Here is a 19976-nt window from a genome sequence, read left to right as displayed (position 1 = left end):
AGAGGGGCATCTGAAAAAATGTCGCTTGGAGAAGTCAAAAGTAAAGACAATGCTGATTTGTTTCTACAATTCCTAAGGCACTGTCCACAAAGAATTCGTTCCGCCTGGCCAAACGGTCAATGGTGAGTTTTATCTCGAAGTTTTGAAGCGATTGATAGCGAGAATTCGTCGCATACGACCAGGGGCGCGCCAGTAGTTTCCTGCGCCTGTGTGCAAAACTTTAGCTGGCGCCCCTATACCCCTCCCCACAATAAAAAAATCACTTTATAAAAACGTATCAGTGAGTAAAAATGGATATATATATATATATCCAGGAGCCTGTGTAGCTCAGTGGATGTGGCGTTTGCATACCACCGCGCTTGGCCGCACGAAGGAAGACTTCATTTCGAGTCTAGTCGGCGACTAGAGGAAATTTTTTCTAAGCCTTTTTTCGACCGGTTCCCGATCGATCTCTGGCACGGGCAAGCAGGTTTTTCCTCCCGGAAACTCGGGTTTTTCGTCCTGTAAACTCAAGAAAATCGACCGTAGAACCCACATTATTTCAGACATTAAATATATTGTGTTAGGGTTAGGGACCACGAGATGGCGGCACATTTGAGCCGTCTCTCTTCACTGCGTACCGCTTAATTAGTGATAGCTTTGGGCCATCTGTCTCTGATTGGGTACCAGTGGAGATTGAGCTGCCCACTCAGTCTCCAAAAGTTAGATAGGGCTAAATGGCCTCGCCTACTCCCGTTTACGGGAATAAAAAGGCGTTAGCTGATTTTTTTTTTTGATTTTTGATATATATATATCTATATATATATATATATATATATATATATACATGTTATATGTGGATGCGCTCCACCATTTTTTCATTCCAAAGGAATCCTGATGTTGAGATTTGCTCGCAGTAGTCCAGATGTTTCGGTCATCTTTTCAATATGCTTTCTAATCTTCAACTACCTCACACACATATATATATATTCATTTTTCTAAATTAACTGACTTAATTGACATATATATATATATATATATATAACAAAAATACTTGTTTTTTTCATTATTATCTGTTTGATAATAATGAAATTCCGCTAGAGGATGTTGAAATATCAAACAGCTGTAACGTTGAAAGCATCGTGCAATGCTGGCTAGAAATAAACTAAGAACTTATTTATTTTAGAGTTTAAACAAAATAAATCATAAAGATATTGTGTAACAATGTCATCCGAAGAGGCAAGTTCATTAGATAACTCAGTTTTGAATTTCTTCTGTTTTGTGTTGAACATATTAGACATTTTATATCTGACAGTTCAGGTTTCTCTTTACTCCGTTTAGTGTTATTTTCTTAATTTGTAAATAAAAAAAATAAAAAAAAAACATCCCTCGAAGATAAACAGTAATTTAAATGTAAGCTATGGTAGAATGAAGGATAATTTAAAAAATACATTAACTGTCATCGAGGTTTTCTCGCCTGGCATGTTTGGAGATCTGATTAACATGAACGAAAAAGAGACTATACTGTTATCTTTCCTATAAATGTTATGCTAAGTTTCTACGAATCCAAGTTACTGTTTATTTGGTAAACCATTAATGCTTTGTTCGGTCACTTAATTCTGTCTGCATAAATCTGCTAATGCCTGTATTTTCTGGTCTATTTCAGCAGTTTAGTAGGATGAAAAAACGTTGTCACTCCTGTTTGAGATTAGTTCATTAACCATCATTTGAACATCATGTTATGCAAACCCATATAAATATATACGAGTACATCAGGCATGAATACTTTTAACACGGATACATTAATTTTATAATAGGAGCCTAAAGGGTATTGTTGTGGCTGACTGTGCTGTGGAAGCTTCTGTATAAAATTAATGTTTTAATTATTGTGTGTGATATTCACTTCAGCAAAGTCATTTTGAAGTTTCTATGTTGGCTGTTGAAAATATTCTTATTATTATTATTACCCAAGACCCCATGGAGTCAAAGACTCATCTGGGACAAATATGGATACAGATGTCAGCTAGGTTTAAATTAGTTATTTATAATGTTTAATAGCAGTGCGCCATAATTATTTATTATATTTCAACACTAATGTTGTAACTCGTACTGTGAATTGGTTACAAGTTACGTAATCTTGGAAGACTATGCTCTAGAAAGCAAATGTGATTTTTTTTATTTTTTTTTATTTTTATTTTTTTTTTTTAAGGCCACTCCAGGTCCCAAATAAGCAGGATGGTGACTCATATTGGATATTGAAATACAGTAATAATACTTTTATAATATAATCCTAATAAAAAGAATTGGAATTATAATGCACTTATATATACTTTATATATATAATAATAGATATATTATAATAGATAAAGACTGGGTTACCAAAGAAACAAACTCACTAATTGACAAGCACAATAAAATAAAACGCAATGTAAAAACCCAAGATTCCCTTCAATATAAAAATGAACTAAAGCAATTAAACACAGAGGTATATGAAGCTCTCTCAAAAGATAAAGAAGCCTACATCCAGAATTTCTGCCAAGAGCTAGATAACTGTCAAAAATTGCACAAGACAAGAGAAACTTACAAAATAGTCCAGTCCCTGAGCACAGTGGAAAGAAAACCCAGAATATTGAGAATCAAGAAAAAAGATGGAACCTTGTTTGAAAATAAGACCGAAGAACTTGATGAATGGAAGGCACACTATCAAACCTTTCTAAACACACCAACCCCAAACATCGATTTCATCTCAAAAACCATAGTACCAGAAACTCTTAATACCAACTGCGACAATTTCACTATGCAGGAGTTCACAATGGCTCTTCAACAACAAAAAAGCAGGAAAATCACCAGGAGCTGATGTTGAGGCCTTAAAGCACCACTCTACAAACATCAAAGAACAACTTTTACACATATTAGCCAGTCTGGTTGGTCAGCGCATCTGCTCTCCAGCCAAAAGGCTGTGGGTTCGAATCCCGCCATGGGCATGGATGTTTGTGATTGTCTGAGAAAATACTAGGGGTGTGGACAGTAGATTAGTTAGAGGATTGAGTGGTGGAGATGGAGAGTTATAGAGCAAGTGACCTCCCTCCATGAGTCTGGGACTCCCTGGAGGTGTCAAGTAATGATAATAATATATAACTTTGCACTTTCCTCTGGGAGAGTTCCTGAACAGTGGAAAAGAAGGTCTAATAATACCAATTCCAAAAAAGGGTAACCTGTACAAACCTGAAAACTACACAGGAATCACACTCCTTTCTGCTCCACTAAAAATCTACAATAGAATGATATTAAATAGAATTGAACCACACGTAACTCCATTACTTTGTATTAAACCAGGCTGGATTCTTCAAAAAATGTGATACTCTAGGACACATTCACTGTATCAAAAGACCAATATAGGGTTCAAAGGACAAGAACTTACCATTGCTTTTGAACTTTATTGATTTTACTAAAGCATTTGATTCTGTTGATAGGGAATGACCATGGGAAACACTCAAACTTTATGGCATTCCACCTGAAATTATCAGGGCAACCAAGGCACCTTACCAGGGATATCGAGCCATAGTACTAGTTAACGGAGACAAAACAGACAGTTTTCCCATAACCACAGGAGTCCTACAGGGAGATACTCTGGTCCCATATCTATTCATCATAGCGATTGTCTATATTTTTAAATTGATTCAAGTTAAATTTGGAACCCTCATCAAAGAACCCTCCTCCCCCATATATATACAGATGCACCTTGAAGACCTGAGCTTTGCAGATGATATAGTCCTCATTGACTCCAACATTACATATGCCCAAAACCACTTCAACAGCCTTAGAAGAACCACAGAAATATTTGGACTAAAAATAAACTCCCAAAAAACAAAGATATTAAAAAATCAGATTGATGGGCACATCTGTATAAATCAAAATGATCACCCTCGACAAAGTAGAGGACTTTGTATACCTAGGATCACACATCTCAGATTCCTTAACAGACATTAAAACAAGAAAATGGAAAGCACTCCAGTTACACAGAAGTCTTAATAAAGTATGGAAGTTAAGCCTCATCTCAAAGGAGATGAAGATTCATCTTTACAAGTGCAGCAGAAAATCTCAACAAAAAGCAGCAACCAATATTATAAATAGCTTTGGAACCACTTGTCTAAGAAATATCCTGGATTACCCCTCTCAAAACCACATTCCCAACTCTACTATATTAAATGAAACCCAGCAACATCCTCTAGTCAGCACTGTTCAAAGAAACTAAATAAAATGGCTTGGCCACCAACTCAGACATCCACCCTCTTCACCTTTTGATGCTCTGGTCCTCACCCCCACAGATCGAAAAAGAAAAAGAGGCAGACCCCAAACTCAATATTGGAAATATTGGAAATCAGCAATGTTCTCCCCATTTCCCTCCCTCCCCTCTAACCCTCCGCATCAGAGATCCGTCAGTTAGCATATGACAGAGAAGCCTAGTTTTCCTTCACGTTATAAGAACATCCAAGTCCTATCATAGTGTACACACACTACTTATTTGTTTTGATTGGTTTCCCTATTTATAATTGTAAAATTATAAATAAACAATGATGATGATATATAATTTGTATAATTTTCTAATGCTTTCAAAATAATAGTTATCTCTTGGTCATGGGATCCAATGACTCATTGTGGGAAACCCACACTAATCATTATTAGAAATACCGTTTAGTAACTTATGTTTCTATTATATACCCCATTTTTTCCCTATAAGCTAAACTTTATAACTCACAATCCCTCAGTCTGTTATCATAAGGAACATTCTGCAAATCAGTCTCCATATTGTCACTTGCCTCTTAATCCTCTTCACCACTTTCTACATTCTGAAAAAATTCAAATAACTAAATTTGCACATAATAATCCAGATTTAGTTTTATCAAGGACTTATAAAGAAAGTTAATAACGTTCTTACCTCTGCTTGCCAATATGTTTTTTTATCATCCAAAGTGAACCTTTGAGTTGTCACTTTTGCAGTACGCCCTCTTAACTTTAAATCTTTATCCACCTTTATCCCTCAATTTCTAGACTCATCAATTTCTTACATTGCAGTTTCATTTTATATCTATATATTTTTCATCCAAAAGTGCATAACTTTATACTTTGATACATCAAATTGAATTGGAGCCACCATTACTATACTTTGCCGAAATTATCAGCCTGTTCATATCATCCTACAAAACTCTACATCACTTTTATTAACTAGCATGCTTGCCAGTTTATCAATAATATACAAATTGAACAAGAGTGGCCTAAGTTGCCAGCCTGGTTAGCTGTGGGATCAATCTCATTGTGGGTATGAATGTTTGTGATTGTCTTTAGGTGGTAGATGAATTTCATCATCTGGTGTATGATCTTTTATAACGAAGTGATAATTATATCACTTGGTTATAAAAGGGCCTTTTATAACCACTCTGGTTATAAAAGGCTTGAAGTTCCATGTCGGTCTCTAGAGCAGGGTTTCTGGAATATGTAAAAAATAAATAAAAGTACAAAAAAATTTATAAAATTAATAAAAATAGAAAAGAAAAATTCTTAGCTCACCCATGGTACCAGTGTACTATAGGCTTACAACTATTTATGTGTAGCAGTCACATAAAAAATTCTTCAGTTTTGTATATAGAGCTGATAGAAATTAATCTTTATGAAGTGACTTATTATCACTCGGTTCCATGGAGTCATATGATTCATAACTCTTTTCTTACTGTTTTTCAGGAACAAGAAGTTTTTGAAATCACAGACTTCACAACAGCTTCTGAGTGGGAAAGGTATTTCTGAATGACTTTTGTTACCATATGATGGGGAAGTTAGAAAACTATTGTTAATTCTCGTTTATTTGGTTTATAATTTATTTATATTAATATTTATTAATTAGTAGTAGGAGCCTTTTGTTATTGGCGAGTTTCTAGAATTTAGTGAAAAATTTTTGAAACTTAAATCTTCACTTTGCTGTTGAAATAATTTTTTCTAAATTTTCATTTTATTTATTTATTTGTTTGTTTACTCTTTGTATATTATATGTTGTCTGAACTATCCATTACTTTAATCTTTGTGAAATCCAGCAACACTTTAAGTCATTTGTCACCTATTATTTTATAGGTATCTTACTGTATATTATCACATATAATGCGAACTAGAAATTTTGTTTGAAAACTAGCCCTAAAATGCCATGTCCACGTATAATGCGATCTGTTAATCTTGTTCCATAACATTATAAATAATACAATACGAATTAACAGAAGAAATATTTCTTTTAAAACAAAATGTCAAAATTCTTTAAATTTTTCTTCATCTTTTGAGTTATCAAACATTTCATTTATAAATTCATCTGTAGGGATTGTGCCATCAGTGTAGCAGTTGTCGTGATCGTCTTCATGCTCTCCATTTTGTTGTGCATCATCCTCGCTTTAGTATATATATGACGTGATCTTCGGATCCTTCAATTGAATTACTTATTCCACATTTAAGAAATGAGCGTTGAATCATTTCAGATGGTATCAAATCCCATGCTTCTTTAACCCAGCTAGTGACTAGGGTGATCTCAGGCTTCTGAAAATTCCTGCCCTTTGTCATCTTCACCAAACCAGATGACATTCATTCTCTCCATTTTTCATGTAAGTTATCTTTAAATGGCTTATTCAAGCTGACATCAAGCGGCTGCAAAACAGAAGTTAGACCACCTGGTATGACTGCTAGGTCTGTACGTAGCTCACGTGTTTTCTCTTTGCTTGCCTCTGTTAAATGCGCCCAGAACATATCTCAGACTAGCATGCTTTGTTGATGTAACAAGCTACGCTACCTGGACGTATGTTCCATACTTGATTCAGCCACAATTGTACACCTTCTTCATCCATCGAACCGTTCTGATTGGCGCGAACAATTACACCTGGTGGAAATTTCATATGCTTCGGAATTTTCTTCCTTTTAAATATCACTGTTGGCTTTAATTTGGTTCCGTCTGCCATGCATGCTAGAACAACGGTAAAATGCGTTTTTTCATGTCCCGTTGTTTTTATGAAGACACCCTTTTCACCAACTGAGTTTACTGTTCAATTCCCAGGCATATCAAAGTACATGGGCGTCTCATCCATATTGCAAATTTGGGAAAGTTCATATCCGTGATACTTCTGTAATTTTATGATAAATTTATGGATGGACTGCACTTTTTCTTCAAGCTGCTGTGGTAACTTCTGCGCAATTTTTGTTCGGTGTCGTAATGTTAATGCTTTGCGTTCCATAAATCTGTTGCACCACCCAGGTGAAGCAAAAAAAGATGAAATACCTAGTGTGTCCTTGAATTTACCATTCTTGAGTTGTTGAGCTCGAAAACGAATTGCATTTCTTGTTACTATAATGCCATCTTGTCGTTGCATCAAAATCCATTCATTTAGCTCTTCATCGAGTTCTGGAAAGGTTGCTACATCTCCACGACAGGCATGTTTCGTTTTGGGGATTTTTTCAAGACTGTCTTTTTGCTTACGCCAAAGCTTAATATTACTCTCTGCTACACCAAATTCTCTCATAACTCATGTTATTATGTTCTTCTGCAAACTGCATGACACGCAATTTAAATCCTGCTTCAAAAGATGAACGTTTATGTTTCTGTTGGCTCATTTTCAGGCTAGGTTTGTTTAACAAATAATATTTAAAATGAACTGTGGTTAAACCGATATACCTAACTGTGCTCTATCTATCTCACTGTGCTCTATCATTCGGTGACGGAGCGCGCATCGTATCTGCGCATAAAGCCAGTAATGTAAGTAGGTTTATGTGCAGATATGATGCGCGCTCGGTCGCCGAATGCGAGTGGGTCAAGTAGATTTGGTTGCATAGGCATTAGGTAGTATATATTGTGTGTGCAAATCTAATAAGATATTATATTTTTTAGGATCCGCATATAATGCGAACCCCTAATTTTAAGTAGTATTTTTTACCATAAATTGTTCGCATTATATGCGATAATATACGGTAGTTATTATTATTATTACTACGTGACACCTCCAAGAAGTCCAAAGACTCATCGAGGGAGGGCACCTCTACTCTACAATTCTCCATCTTCATTATTTAATCCACCAACTTCAGCAAACCTTGTCATCTACTGCCCACCACCACTAGTATTTTCACAGACAGTCACAAACATCCATGTCCACGACTGGATTCTAACCAGCAGCTTTTTGGAGAGCCAAATAAACCAAAGTTTATTTGGCTCTCCAACCAAATAAACTTTGGCTGGAGAGCAGATACGCTAACCACTTAGCCAACCAGGCTGGCTATATTTCATATTGTTACTATGTTGTGAAGCACCTGAAAGAAAATAATTAATTTTCAACTCACTCATCTTTTTTTTTTTTTTTTAAGTTCATAACAGATTACAAACTTATCATACTTTAATTTCCTTTGCCATGTTTGTTGAAAATGGGCAATGTCACTGAGCAGTCTGTTTTCATTATGATCACATAAATTAAAGATACCAAGAAATTATATACTTGGATTAAACATTTATATGGGTGTTTTCAATTGAAGGTGAGTTAGCCAATCTCATATGGAGGTAGCAGGGTTTTTTTCTCCCATTAACTCAGTTTTTCATCCTGCATACAGAAAATCGGCCTTGAGCAAACATGCAATTTACAGACAACAAAAATAGTGGTGGTGGTAGTAGATGGCATTGGTGTAGATGATGGTAGTTACGGTTCACTGTGGTTTGGTGGATTAAGTGGTGGAGATGGAGAGCTGTAGAGTAGGTGCTTTCCCTCGATGAGCCTTTGGACTACTTGGAGGTGTCATGTAATAATAATAATGATAAGTTCTGCCAGCATAGTGAAATTTTTCATTGGTTACCATTCAAAATGGTAAACAATGAAACCTTTGGTTACCATTTTGTATTATTTTCATGATAAAATAAATTTTGAGGTCCCTTAAGGATCAAATCTAGATAACTGTGTGAAGATACCTTTACATAGTAAAAGTTAAGTAGAGAATTGACCCTGCCCCACATCTTCTGATGCAGCATCTAGTCCTCACCCCTCTCGTGATGTGTCCCATTAGTAAGTATCAAACTGCATATTGTTTGAATAAGAATGAACTGGCACTTTGGGATTTAACATCCAAACTATATTCTGCATTTGCTAAAACTATAAACAAAAACAAAAACAAAACAAAACATATATATACACACACACACACGCTGGTGTCCAAAAGCTAAGGATAAACTACATTTTTACCTATATATAAATAATTTTCATGACTACATCCCAAATGCAGACATAAATTTATTGGCAGCATACTGATAAATTATATTACACAAAAAATGTGTTATAAATTTCGTAGAAATTAAATTGCAATATGTTTTTGGCAACAGTTACAAACTTTCTAAGCATGTAGTTAAGCAATTAATGTATAGTACTTACAGGAAACTATATGGAGAGACATTTCAATATGGAATATGTCCACTCATTTTAATTCAAACTGGCCCACTCCTCCTTCAGGGCAAGGATAAGTTTTATTTACCATTGTTTGTTTTCTGGAGGGAAATTTTGAGCAGCATTGCATCTTCCTATTGTATCCCAAATGTGTTCTATGAGATTGAGATCTGTGCATGTGTGGAGTGTGCTGGCTACTCGATTCGATTAATATCCTCAGTCTCCAGAAGTAACTCCACTGCTCGTGTATGATGGTTTGTTATTGTCATCCATAAAAACGAATTCTTTACCTACAGCACTATGCTGCAAAACTGAATATGACATTGGAGAAATTCGTTGCAATATTGTTGTTCAGCAGTCATAGATCCTTTTTCCAGTACATGTAACTTGGCGTGTTTATTAAGCATAATGCCTCCCCACAAACTATGACTACAGCACCATGGTATTTATTCCTTTCAAAAACATTCTTGGGGTGCTTAAGGGTCAAAGCTGTATAACTGAGAGGAGACCTCCACATAGCCTTTAAGGAATGCGGAGAACTGACCAGGGCTTCTGACCTAATGTCCAATCCTCACCTTCTCGTGGTGCACCCTGTTGGGTATCTACTTGGATACTGAACGAACGAGGATGGGCTGGCAATTTGGGATTTAGCCGACCAAATTGTATTCTTATTGGTTAAACCAAAATAAAAAACGATGGTACAACATGACAAAATTTCATGCCGGCTGGGGCGTCGCCCAGTTAAACAAGGCCCCCCGTTGTTTTCGCCAGGGAACCAGGGCGAACAGCAAAAAGTCAGCTACTGGAACAAATCTGAAAACAAACCCCAACTCAACATCACCAGAGTTAAAGATCGGTACTATCAACGTAAGAAGCCTGAATGGCAAAGAAATGGAGCTAGTCGAGGAATTAGATAAGTACCAGATCGACATAATAGGGGTGACTGAAACAAAAAAGACCAAAACTGGTGAGATCTTTCTGAAAAATAAATACAAAATGTTATATTGAGGCAATGACAATCAAGGAAAAGAAGGAGTAGCCAAAGTATTCAACACAAAATACGAGGCTAATCTTCCTGAATGGCAGTCAGTCTCAAGTAGAGTAATGTGGGCAAATATGAGAATGGGGAACTGGACAATGAGACTTATTTGTGCCTATGGTCCCACAGAAGGTTCTACTAAGGTAGAAGTGGAGGAATTTTTTGATGCTTCAGAAAAAGCAACTGACACAATGAAAAATGAAAAGTTGGTCCTTGTTGGGGATCTAAATAGCAGAGTAGGAAATGATTGTGAGACATACAAAAATATTTTGGGAAAATTTGGAGAAAAGAGCAAAGCTAATAATAATGGCAAATATCTGTTGAATTTCTGCTAAGGACATGGATTGGTTATTACTAACACCATGTTCCAACATAAAAATGTGCACAAATTCACATGGAGAGAAGAGGCTAGGAATAAGAAAAGTCTCATTGACTATGTTATTGTTGATAGTGATGTTTTCTCCCTTGTGCAGGACACCAGAGTGTACAGAGGATTTGAAATTGGAAGTGATCACTATTTAGTCTTGAGCAGGATAAAATTGAATTTCATATTGAAAAGAATAACATGTAAGAAAGTTTTAAAGCGAATAAAAGTTGAGCAGCTCTCAGATGGGAACTGTAGACTAAAATACACAAAGATTATTGAAGAAAAAATGAAAGAGTTTAAGAACAGGAACCAAACCTTGGAGATTCAGTGGCAAGCCTTCAAGAAAACACTGATTGATTCAGCCAGAGAGGCATGTGGTGAGATTGTCTGCAAGGATAGAAAAATCAGAACTCCCTGGTGGACACAGGAAGTTAAAGAGACAGTGAAGGAAAAGAAGAAAGCATATCAAAAGTTCCTGTCAAATAAGTCAGCTTGTGCTCTTAGAAAATGCACAGACAAATGCAGGAAGGCTAAACACTGTGTAAAACTAGCTAAGCAAAAGTCATGGGAGGACTTTGGCAAGAATATAGAAAATAAATATCAAGAAGGTGGCAAAATATTCTGGAGGTCGTTGAAGAAACTTAGGAATGTAGGAAAGAGTGCTGTAAAAGGAGTTAGAAATGATAAAGGTGACATAAAAACTGGAATAAAAGATATCCTTGAAGTATGGAGTAAACACTTTGAAAAACCGCTAAATGAAACAAGCACTGATGATAGTGGTAAAAAACACTGACCAGGCATGCAGGCAACAATACATATCCATACTTGAAGTAGAAAAAGCCATCAAAGGCTTGAAATGTGGAAAGGCAGCAGGAGTAGATGATATTCGGCCAGAAATGCTGAAGTATGGTGGTATAAGAGTCTTACAGTGGCTGCACTGCATAGTTCAGAAAGCCTGGACAGAGGAACGAATTCCCGATGATTGGAGTAGAACTCTCATAGTACCCATATATAAAAAGAGAAATAAAACTGAATGTGAGAATTACAGAGGTATTTCCCCACTGAGTGTTCCTGGCAAAATCTATGCAAGTATACTTGAGAAACGGTTGAGAAGAATTGTGGAAGAAAAGCTTGGTGAAGAACAAGCTGGATTCAGGCCAAACAGAGGCTTTCAGGATAAGATCTTCACTTTACGACAAATAGTTGAGAAAGCATGGGAATATAACAGAGATCTGTATTTAAGCTTTGTAGATTTGGAAAAGGCATATGACAAGGTGCCAAGAGAGAAGCTATATGGTGTCAATGGGGCATTATATCAAGCAATACTTAGTCTTTATTTGAGTTGTAAGTCAGTAGTTAGAATTGAAGGAAGTACAGGAAGATGGTTTAATGTTAAATCTGGTGTGAGACAAGGATGTACATTATCCCCTCTGTTATTCATTATCTATATGGATCACATTATGAAGGAAAGTGGTATTAAACATGATATCAAAATTGGAGATGTTAATGTCAGCTCTTTGCTTTATGCGGATGATGTTATACTTCTAAATAAATCCACTACAAGTCTGCAAGATTCTCTGACTAAATTGAATAGCTGTTTTAATAGATATGGTATGAAGGTCAGCAATAAAAAGACAAAGACAATGAAAATAGGCAGAATCATTGAAAATGTCAACTGTGTTGTGAATGGAGAACCTGTGGAACAAGTAAAACATTTCAGCTACTTAGGCACGATTTTTACTGAAGATGGTAAATTAAATATAGAAATAGACAACAGAATCAGCAAAGCTGGTATGGTGGGAAGTCAATTGAATAAATTCATATGGAATAAGAGAGAAATTAGTCGGAACACTAAATTAGCTATATACAAGACAGTGTTCAAACCAGTTTTAACTTATGGATCTGAGAGCTGGGTCAGAAGTAAAACACTTGACCAAAGACTAGAGACTGCAGATATGAGAGTCCTGAGAAAGATTATAGGCATGAACAGATGGCATCAATGGCAATATCATATTAAAAATGAAGATATTAGGAAAGAACTTGACATTGTCTGCATCCAGGAATGCGTTAGCAGAGCTAATCTCAGGTGGTATGGTCACCTAAACAGAATGGGCGAGGAAAGATTAGCAAAACAAGTGTTCTCTGCCAGGTTGGCTGCAAAACGACCCAGAGGAAGACCAAGATATAGGTGGATTGATACGGTACAAAGTGCCTTAGACGATAGAAATATAAGATCTGATAATGTTGGAGTCTTGACAAGTAACAGACTGATTTGGAGGAAATTTGTAGGTAGGAAGTTAGTAATGATATAATTTTTTCATGTAGTACTATCATATCCTGTACACCCCTTGTGGGTACTTGGCAGGAATTTGATGATGATGAAAAACATTCTTGCGATGCAGAGCAGTACCACTTTCACATCAGATCAAAAGTCTTATAGAGCTGGAGGAATGACTAATACCACTCTCATCTGTAAAGAGTACATTAGCCTATTGGTGTGTTGTCAAATTTTTATGGATACAATACCACTTAAAACGTGTTGTGCAATGAGCTCTGGATTAACTGATGCAGACTACAGGTCTTCGTCAGTTTGAGCATATACATCTGCTTGTTGCAGATGTCTTGAATGGAGCCGACCTGCAAGCTGAACCCACCATGGTGGTGCGTCAATTACATTTTGTTGTTATAACTAAAAATCTGTCTTCATACTCCATGGTAGAGTGAGGATGGCCTCTTAGCCAACAAATGGAACACATTCCATTGGTTTGAAATGCTGCCCAGAGCCTGGATACAATGCTATGTGAGATTATGAGTATCTGGCAATATCAGTTATTCTGTGGCCTTCCTCAAGATCAGCTACTGAACAAATCCCAACTCACCATTAGAAGAGTTCAAGATTAGAACCATCAATATAAGAAGAATCAATGTAAAAGAAATGGAACTAACAGAAAAATTGGATAAGTATCAGTAATCAGAGTTACTGAAACCAAGAAGACAAAAAGCAGGTGAGATCTCTCTCTAATCACAAATATAAGATTTTATATTCAGGCAATAACAATCAGGAAAAAGAAGAAGCTTAAGTGGAGGAAAAAAAGTACTGTAAAAGGAATCACATGATAAAGGGGACATGAAAATTGTAGATAAAGATATTCTAGATGTCTGGAGTAATTGCTTTGAAATATTGCTAAATGAAACAAGCAGTGGCTGCAGTGTTAAAAAATACTCAACAGGAATGCAATCAGGGATATATATTGATACTTGAACTAGAAAAATCCATCAAAAACCAAAATGTGAAAGGCAACTGAATTAGATAATATTCAACCAGAAATGCTAGAATATGGAGGCATAAAAATTTTACAGTGTCAACACCACGTAATTCAGAATGCCTGGTTAGAAGAGTCGAATTCCAGATGATTGGAGTAGAGCTTTTGTAGTAGTCATCTATAAAATGAGAAATAAAACTCAATGTGAGAGAGACTTATAGAGGAATTTCCTTACTAAGTGTTACTCTTAAGATTTATGCAAGTATTCTTGAGAAATGGTTAAGAAACATTGTGGAAGGGAAGCTTGGATAAGAATAAGCTGGATTCAGACAAAACAGAGGTTGTCGTGATCAGATTTTCACTTTAAGACAAATAGTCGAGGAATCATGGGAATATAACAAGGATCTGTATTTAAGTTTTGTATATGGGATATTATATCAAGCAGTTCTTAGTCTGTATTTGAGTTGTATGTCAGTATTCAGAATTGAAGTAGGTGCAGGAAGTTGGTTTGATGTTAAATCAGCTGTTAGACAAGTGTGCACATTATCTCTACTGTTATTCATTATCTATATGGATCACGTTATGAAGGAAAATAGTATTAAACTTAATATCAAAATTGGATATGTTATTTACAGCTCTTTACTTTATGCCAGTGATGTTATCCTTCTAAATAAATCCAGTACAAGTCTGCAGGATTCTCTGACTAAACTGAATAACTGCTGTAATAAATTTGGCATGAAAATAGGTGGAAGCATTGAAGATGTCACTGCATCCTGAATGGAGAACCTATAGAACAGGTAAAACATTTTAGCTATTTAGGAAGAATTTTTAGTGAAGATGGCAAATTAAATATGGAAATAGACAACATACAAAACTGGTATGGTATGGGAGGACATCAACTGCATAAATTTATATGGACTAAGAGAAAAATTAGTCAAAACTTAAAACTAGCTGTATAAAAGGCAGTGTTAAAAAAATTTTCACTTGTGGATCTGAGAGCTGGGGTAGAAATGAAACACTTGATCAAATACAACCACAGATATGAGAGTTCCGAGAAGATTAGGGGAGTAAACAGATGGCATTAATGGCAGTATTATATGGAGAGTTTACAAGTCTGTAATTAATGGAAGGAAGGCAAAGGAACTACTTTGCCTTCCTTCCATTCCCTAGGAACCATACCATAGTTGAAACTTAAGTTAAATAACCAAGTAAGAGGCATCGACATGTCTGTAAATGAATTCAAGAAGAAATATGATAGATATTGTTTTGATAATTTGGGTCTCCTGCAATGAGTGTACTGACTCCATGGAGATATCCTTAATAATAATAATAATAATCCATCCCATCCATCTTCAAGGCCCACCTTTCCTAATTGGGTTGTGGGGGAAGCAGCTGCAAGAGGAACTTCCAATGGTCATGATCCTCTGCCATCAAGCTCAAGTGTTCTGGTGGGATTCCCAAACATGTCCACCCAAGGTTTGGTTATAATCTATCCATCGAGTCCTTGGCCTTGCACTTGGCCTCCCACCCTCTGACTTGGCAAAGAGAGCCTGCTGGAGGAGCTTCTCTTGTGGCATTCTGACCAGGTGCCCCCATACCAATGTAACTGTGATCTTTCAACACAGAGAAGCAGCGGTTGAGTATTGAAGGTTTCCCAAATTGCAGATCTTCTGACTCTGTCGAGTCTTGTCAGCCCCACCACCCCTCGAAGCAAACTCATTTCAGCCACTTGGATTTGTGTCTGCATTCTTTTGGTCATTATCCAACTCTCATGACCATAGGTGAGGATGGGGACATAGACTTTATTGAAGACAGCCAGCTTTGCCTTCTGGCTTAACTCCTGCTTCAATACTACCTAACGGCCAAGCTCCCACAATATTACGCTTGCTGAGCCAATTCGAGTATCTAGCTCTACTTCCCAATTTCCATCACTCATGAATATGGACCCACGGTATTTAAACTTCTCTACCTGCCTCATTGGGACTCCACTCACATGTAGAGTGCACTGGGATGGTTGTCTTGAGACCACAAATGTTTCAGTTTTGGCCACACTGATCTTCATCCTGGCTTCTGCACAAACAGCTACAAACCTATCCAGGTTCTGCTGAAGGTCATCTGTGGAAGAACTAAGCAGAACTAGGTTATCTGCAAAAAGGAGACGTCCAATGCTACATCTTCCAATTCTGACACACTCACTGCCTCGGCTGTGCCTATCAATCCGGTCCATAAATATTATGAAAAGGAGGGGGGACAGAACACACCCTTGGCGGAAGCCAACAGAGACCGTGAAAGGTTCAGACTTTGTGCTGTTTACCCTGACACAAAACTCCAGGCATTCATACAGGGACTTCATGGCAGCTAATAGTTGGCCATCCTTGGCATGTTCCCAAGACATTCTTGGCATATTCTGAAGATTTTCTTAAAGACTTGCTTTAAAGTGAAGATTTGGTCAGTTGTGCTTCTATCAGGACAAACACATTGTTCTTCCTGGAACTTTGACTTAACCATGCTCCTAGAATACTTTCCCAGGCAGGCTGAGCAGAGAGATGCCATGATAGTTGCTGCAATCTCTCTGGTCTCCCTTCTTGAAGACTAGTATTATTATGCCTGTCTGCCATTGCTTTATTGCTCACCCAGATATTCAAGCAGGCTGACACACTCGAGTCAGCCAGAGAACACCATCTCGATTTAAGGCTTTTAGCATTTTGGGCCGAATTTCATCAACACCTTTTTCACCATCAGCAGCCTTGCCCGATTTTAGCAATTTTATTGCTAAATGGACCTCTTCTGCTGTGAGACTAGTCATCGCCCTGATCTGCACCTCTTGCATGTCCACAACTGCTGGGCCACCTGGGTTAAGAAGGCTCTCAAAGTATTCCCTCCATCTGTGTAGGATATCCTTCTCAGTTGTTAAAAGTGCACCATCAGAGGCCTTCATTTCCCTTGCTGTGCACAATTTCCTCCCTCGAAGGCAGCGGATGGTCTGCCAGAATACTTTATTTGCATTTGCATAGTCTAATCGTTCTCCAAAGGATTCCCAAGCCTTCTGCTTTGCTGTCTTTACTGCCGCAGAGCACCTCAGCGTACCGGAAATGCATCTCAGGTGACCTGATCCTAAGCCATGTTAGGTAGGCCTCTTTTTTTGCCCAGACAGCTTTTATGACATCTCGGTTCTACCAAGGTGACCTTTTCTCACTGTCCATTGCTACGCCAAGCTGTTTTCTGCCACAGCATGAGAGAAGAAGTAGTGACAGCTGTTCTGAACAGCTCCCACTCCTCTTCAATATCTGCTGTATGCTTGGGAATCTCTTTGAGCCTGGAGGAAATGTCATCTGCAGAATTCTTCTTCACAGCCTCATTTTCCAGTGCCTCCCATTTCATGTGGTATAGCTGCTTAGGCCTACCAGCGTTGATGGTTGCTTCTGGTTTCTGAAGCCGTAGAGTGCAGACAGCAAGGTGGTAGTCAGTTGACAGTTCTGCCCCTCTCCTCACACGAACGTCCAGCACTGAGGAAAATAGGTCTGCTGAGACTATAAAGAAGTCAGAGACCTTTGTCCAAGTGTATCTCTGTTTTCTGCCACAGCATGAGAGAAGAAGTAGTGACAGCTGTTCTGAACAGCTCCCACTCCTCTTCAATATCTGCTGTATGCTTGGGAATCTCTTTGAGCTTGGAGGAAATGTCATCTGCAGAATTCTTCCTCACAGACTCATTTTCCAGTGCCTCCCATTTCATGTGGTATAGCTGCTTAGGCCTACCAGCGTTGATGGTTGCTTCTGGTTTCTGAAGCCGTAGAGTGCAGACAGCAAAGTGGTAGTCAGTTGACAGTTCTGCCCCTCTCCTCACACGAACGTCCAGCACTGAGGAAAATAGGTCTGCTGAGACTATAAAGAAGTCAGAGACCTTTGTCCAAGTGTATCTCTGTACCAGGTATACTTATGGACTTCTCGCACTGGAAGAAGGTATTCATTATGGACAAGCTATTAGTACAGCAGAAGTCCAATAATTTCAACCCATTCACGTTAAGGTCAGGGTCTCCATTCCTCCCAACCACACACCTCCACGTCTGGTCATCTGTTCCAATATGTGCATTGAAGTCACCCATTAGCAGGACCAATTTCATGTCTGACACCCTCTCAAAAGCAGCATCCACTTCCCTCTAGGAAGGCAGAGTATTCTGACTCCAGATTAGGTGCATAGGCTTGCACCATAGCCAAGTCGTTTTTCATCTGGAGCCTTAACACCCCCCCCCCAATGAGATCCACTCAGCAACATAGTCTGACATCCAGGGGTTTGTAAGTATCCCCAACCGCCTGAGCAGACATTGTTGGGCTCACACCAGAGTAGTAGAGCTTCCTTCCCTCATCCAGGCCTACAGTTCCAGAGCCTCTCCTCTTGGTTGAAGAAAGCCCAGCTAAATCTAGTTGGAGCAGTGTCTAAGGGAGACTGTAACATATTTTTCGAACCGGCCCCCTCTGCCTAAAACCTGAACTCATCCCTTGGTAACCCATGCAACAGACGATGCGGTATGACCATTGTTTGATGACCTGACCATGTTACAGTGTTTAGTAATGCTCTGTTAGCATACGATGAAATGACACAGCAAAATAGGAAAGATTCACCCCTAGCCTTCGAATACTCTAATAACATTGGGGGGAAGGAGCAAGAAGAGAAGAAAGAAAGAAGCAAGGAAGGAAGAGGATGGAGCAGTTCTACAGATAATATAACAGATGTATATTACATGAAGTAAGGCATGGTCCAGCATCAGGTACCTCGGGTGTGCCACGCCTATACTCACTAAAGTGAGCCTTGGAGGAATAATAATAATAATAATAATAATGAGGATATTAGGAAAGAACTTGATATTGTTAGCATTCAGGAATGTGTTAGTAGAGCTAATCTCAGGTGATATTTGCACTTAAACAGAACGAAAGAGTGGGATAGGTTAGCAAAACAAGTATTCTTTGCCTGGATGGCAGGAAAAAAGACCAAGATATAGGTGGATTGATACAGTAAAAAGTATCTTAGAAGAATAGAAATATAAGATATGATAATATTAGAATCTTCACAGATAACAGATTAATTTGGAGGAAAATTGTCAACAGGAAGTTAGTAATGATGTAACACTTTCATGTAGTACTGTCATGACATCATATACATCTCCTGAGAGTAGATTCATGAATTTTTTGAAGACATGAGAATTATGCAAGCATACTTGAGAAAGAACTAACGAAAATTGTGGAAGAGAAACTTGGAGAAGAACAAGTTGGATTCAGGCTAAATAGAGGTTCCTCAGATTTACATTTTACGATAATAATGGGAATGAGAAATGATGGGAATATAACAAGGATCTATATTTAAGTATTGTAGATCTGGAAAAGGCATAAGACAAGGTGCCCAGAGAAAAGTTTTTCAGAACATTCTACAGTTATATGAGATAAATGGAACATTATACCAAGTAATAATTAGTCTATATTTAAGTAATAAGTCAGCAGTTAGAAATGAAGGAAATACAGAAAGATTGTTTGATATAAAATCAGATGTAAGACAAGGATGCATGTTATCTCCACTCTTATTCATCATCTCTGCAGATTGCATTATGAAATAAAGTGGCATTAAATCTGATATTAGAATTGGAGATATCAAACTTAGGTCTTTTTCTTCATGCAGATGATGATGTACTCTGAACATATCCAGTACAAGTCTCAAGGATTCACTAACTGAACTGAATAACAGCTATAAAAAATGCGATATGAAAATCAGCAATAAAGAGACCAAAACTATGAAAATAGGCACCTAGAAAACTTCAACTGCATTCTCAATGGAAAACCTAAAGAACAAGTAAAATATTTTGGATATTTAGGTACAGTTTCCGGTGAGGATTGGA

At 37.6% G+C, this 19976-nt stretch overlaps 1 protein-coding gene across 1 annotated transcript in view; it reads left to right on the top strand.

Moving 5' to 3' along the window:
- The first annotated feature begins 1109 nt into the window (after positions 1-1109).
- Rab3GAP1 (RAB3 GTPase activating protein subunit 1) overlaps positions 1110-19976 on the top strand; it is a 584727-nt gene continuing 565860 nt past the window's right edge. Inside the window, exons 1-2 of the mRNA XM_090395461.1 lie at positions 1110-1218; positions 5719-5771. Of these exons, the coding sequence (XP_090251587.1) occupies positions 1204-1218; positions 5719-5771 (68 nt within the window). The 5' untranslated portion in view covers positions 1110-1203. The remainder of the gene's footprint in view (positions 1219-5718; positions 5772-19976) is intronic.

Source organism: Typopeltis vanoorti, chromosome 7 (genome assembly GCF_054136105.1).
Source record: "Typopeltis vanoorti isolate ZY-2024b chromosome 7, IOZ_Tvanoo_1.0, whole genome shotgun sequence".
NCBI lineage: Eukaryota > Metazoa > Arthropoda > Arachnida > Uropygi > Thelyphonidae > Typopeltis > Typopeltis vanoorti.
Note: the sequence above shows the minus strand (reverse complement) of the source record. Positions and strands in the feature narration are given on the sequence as shown.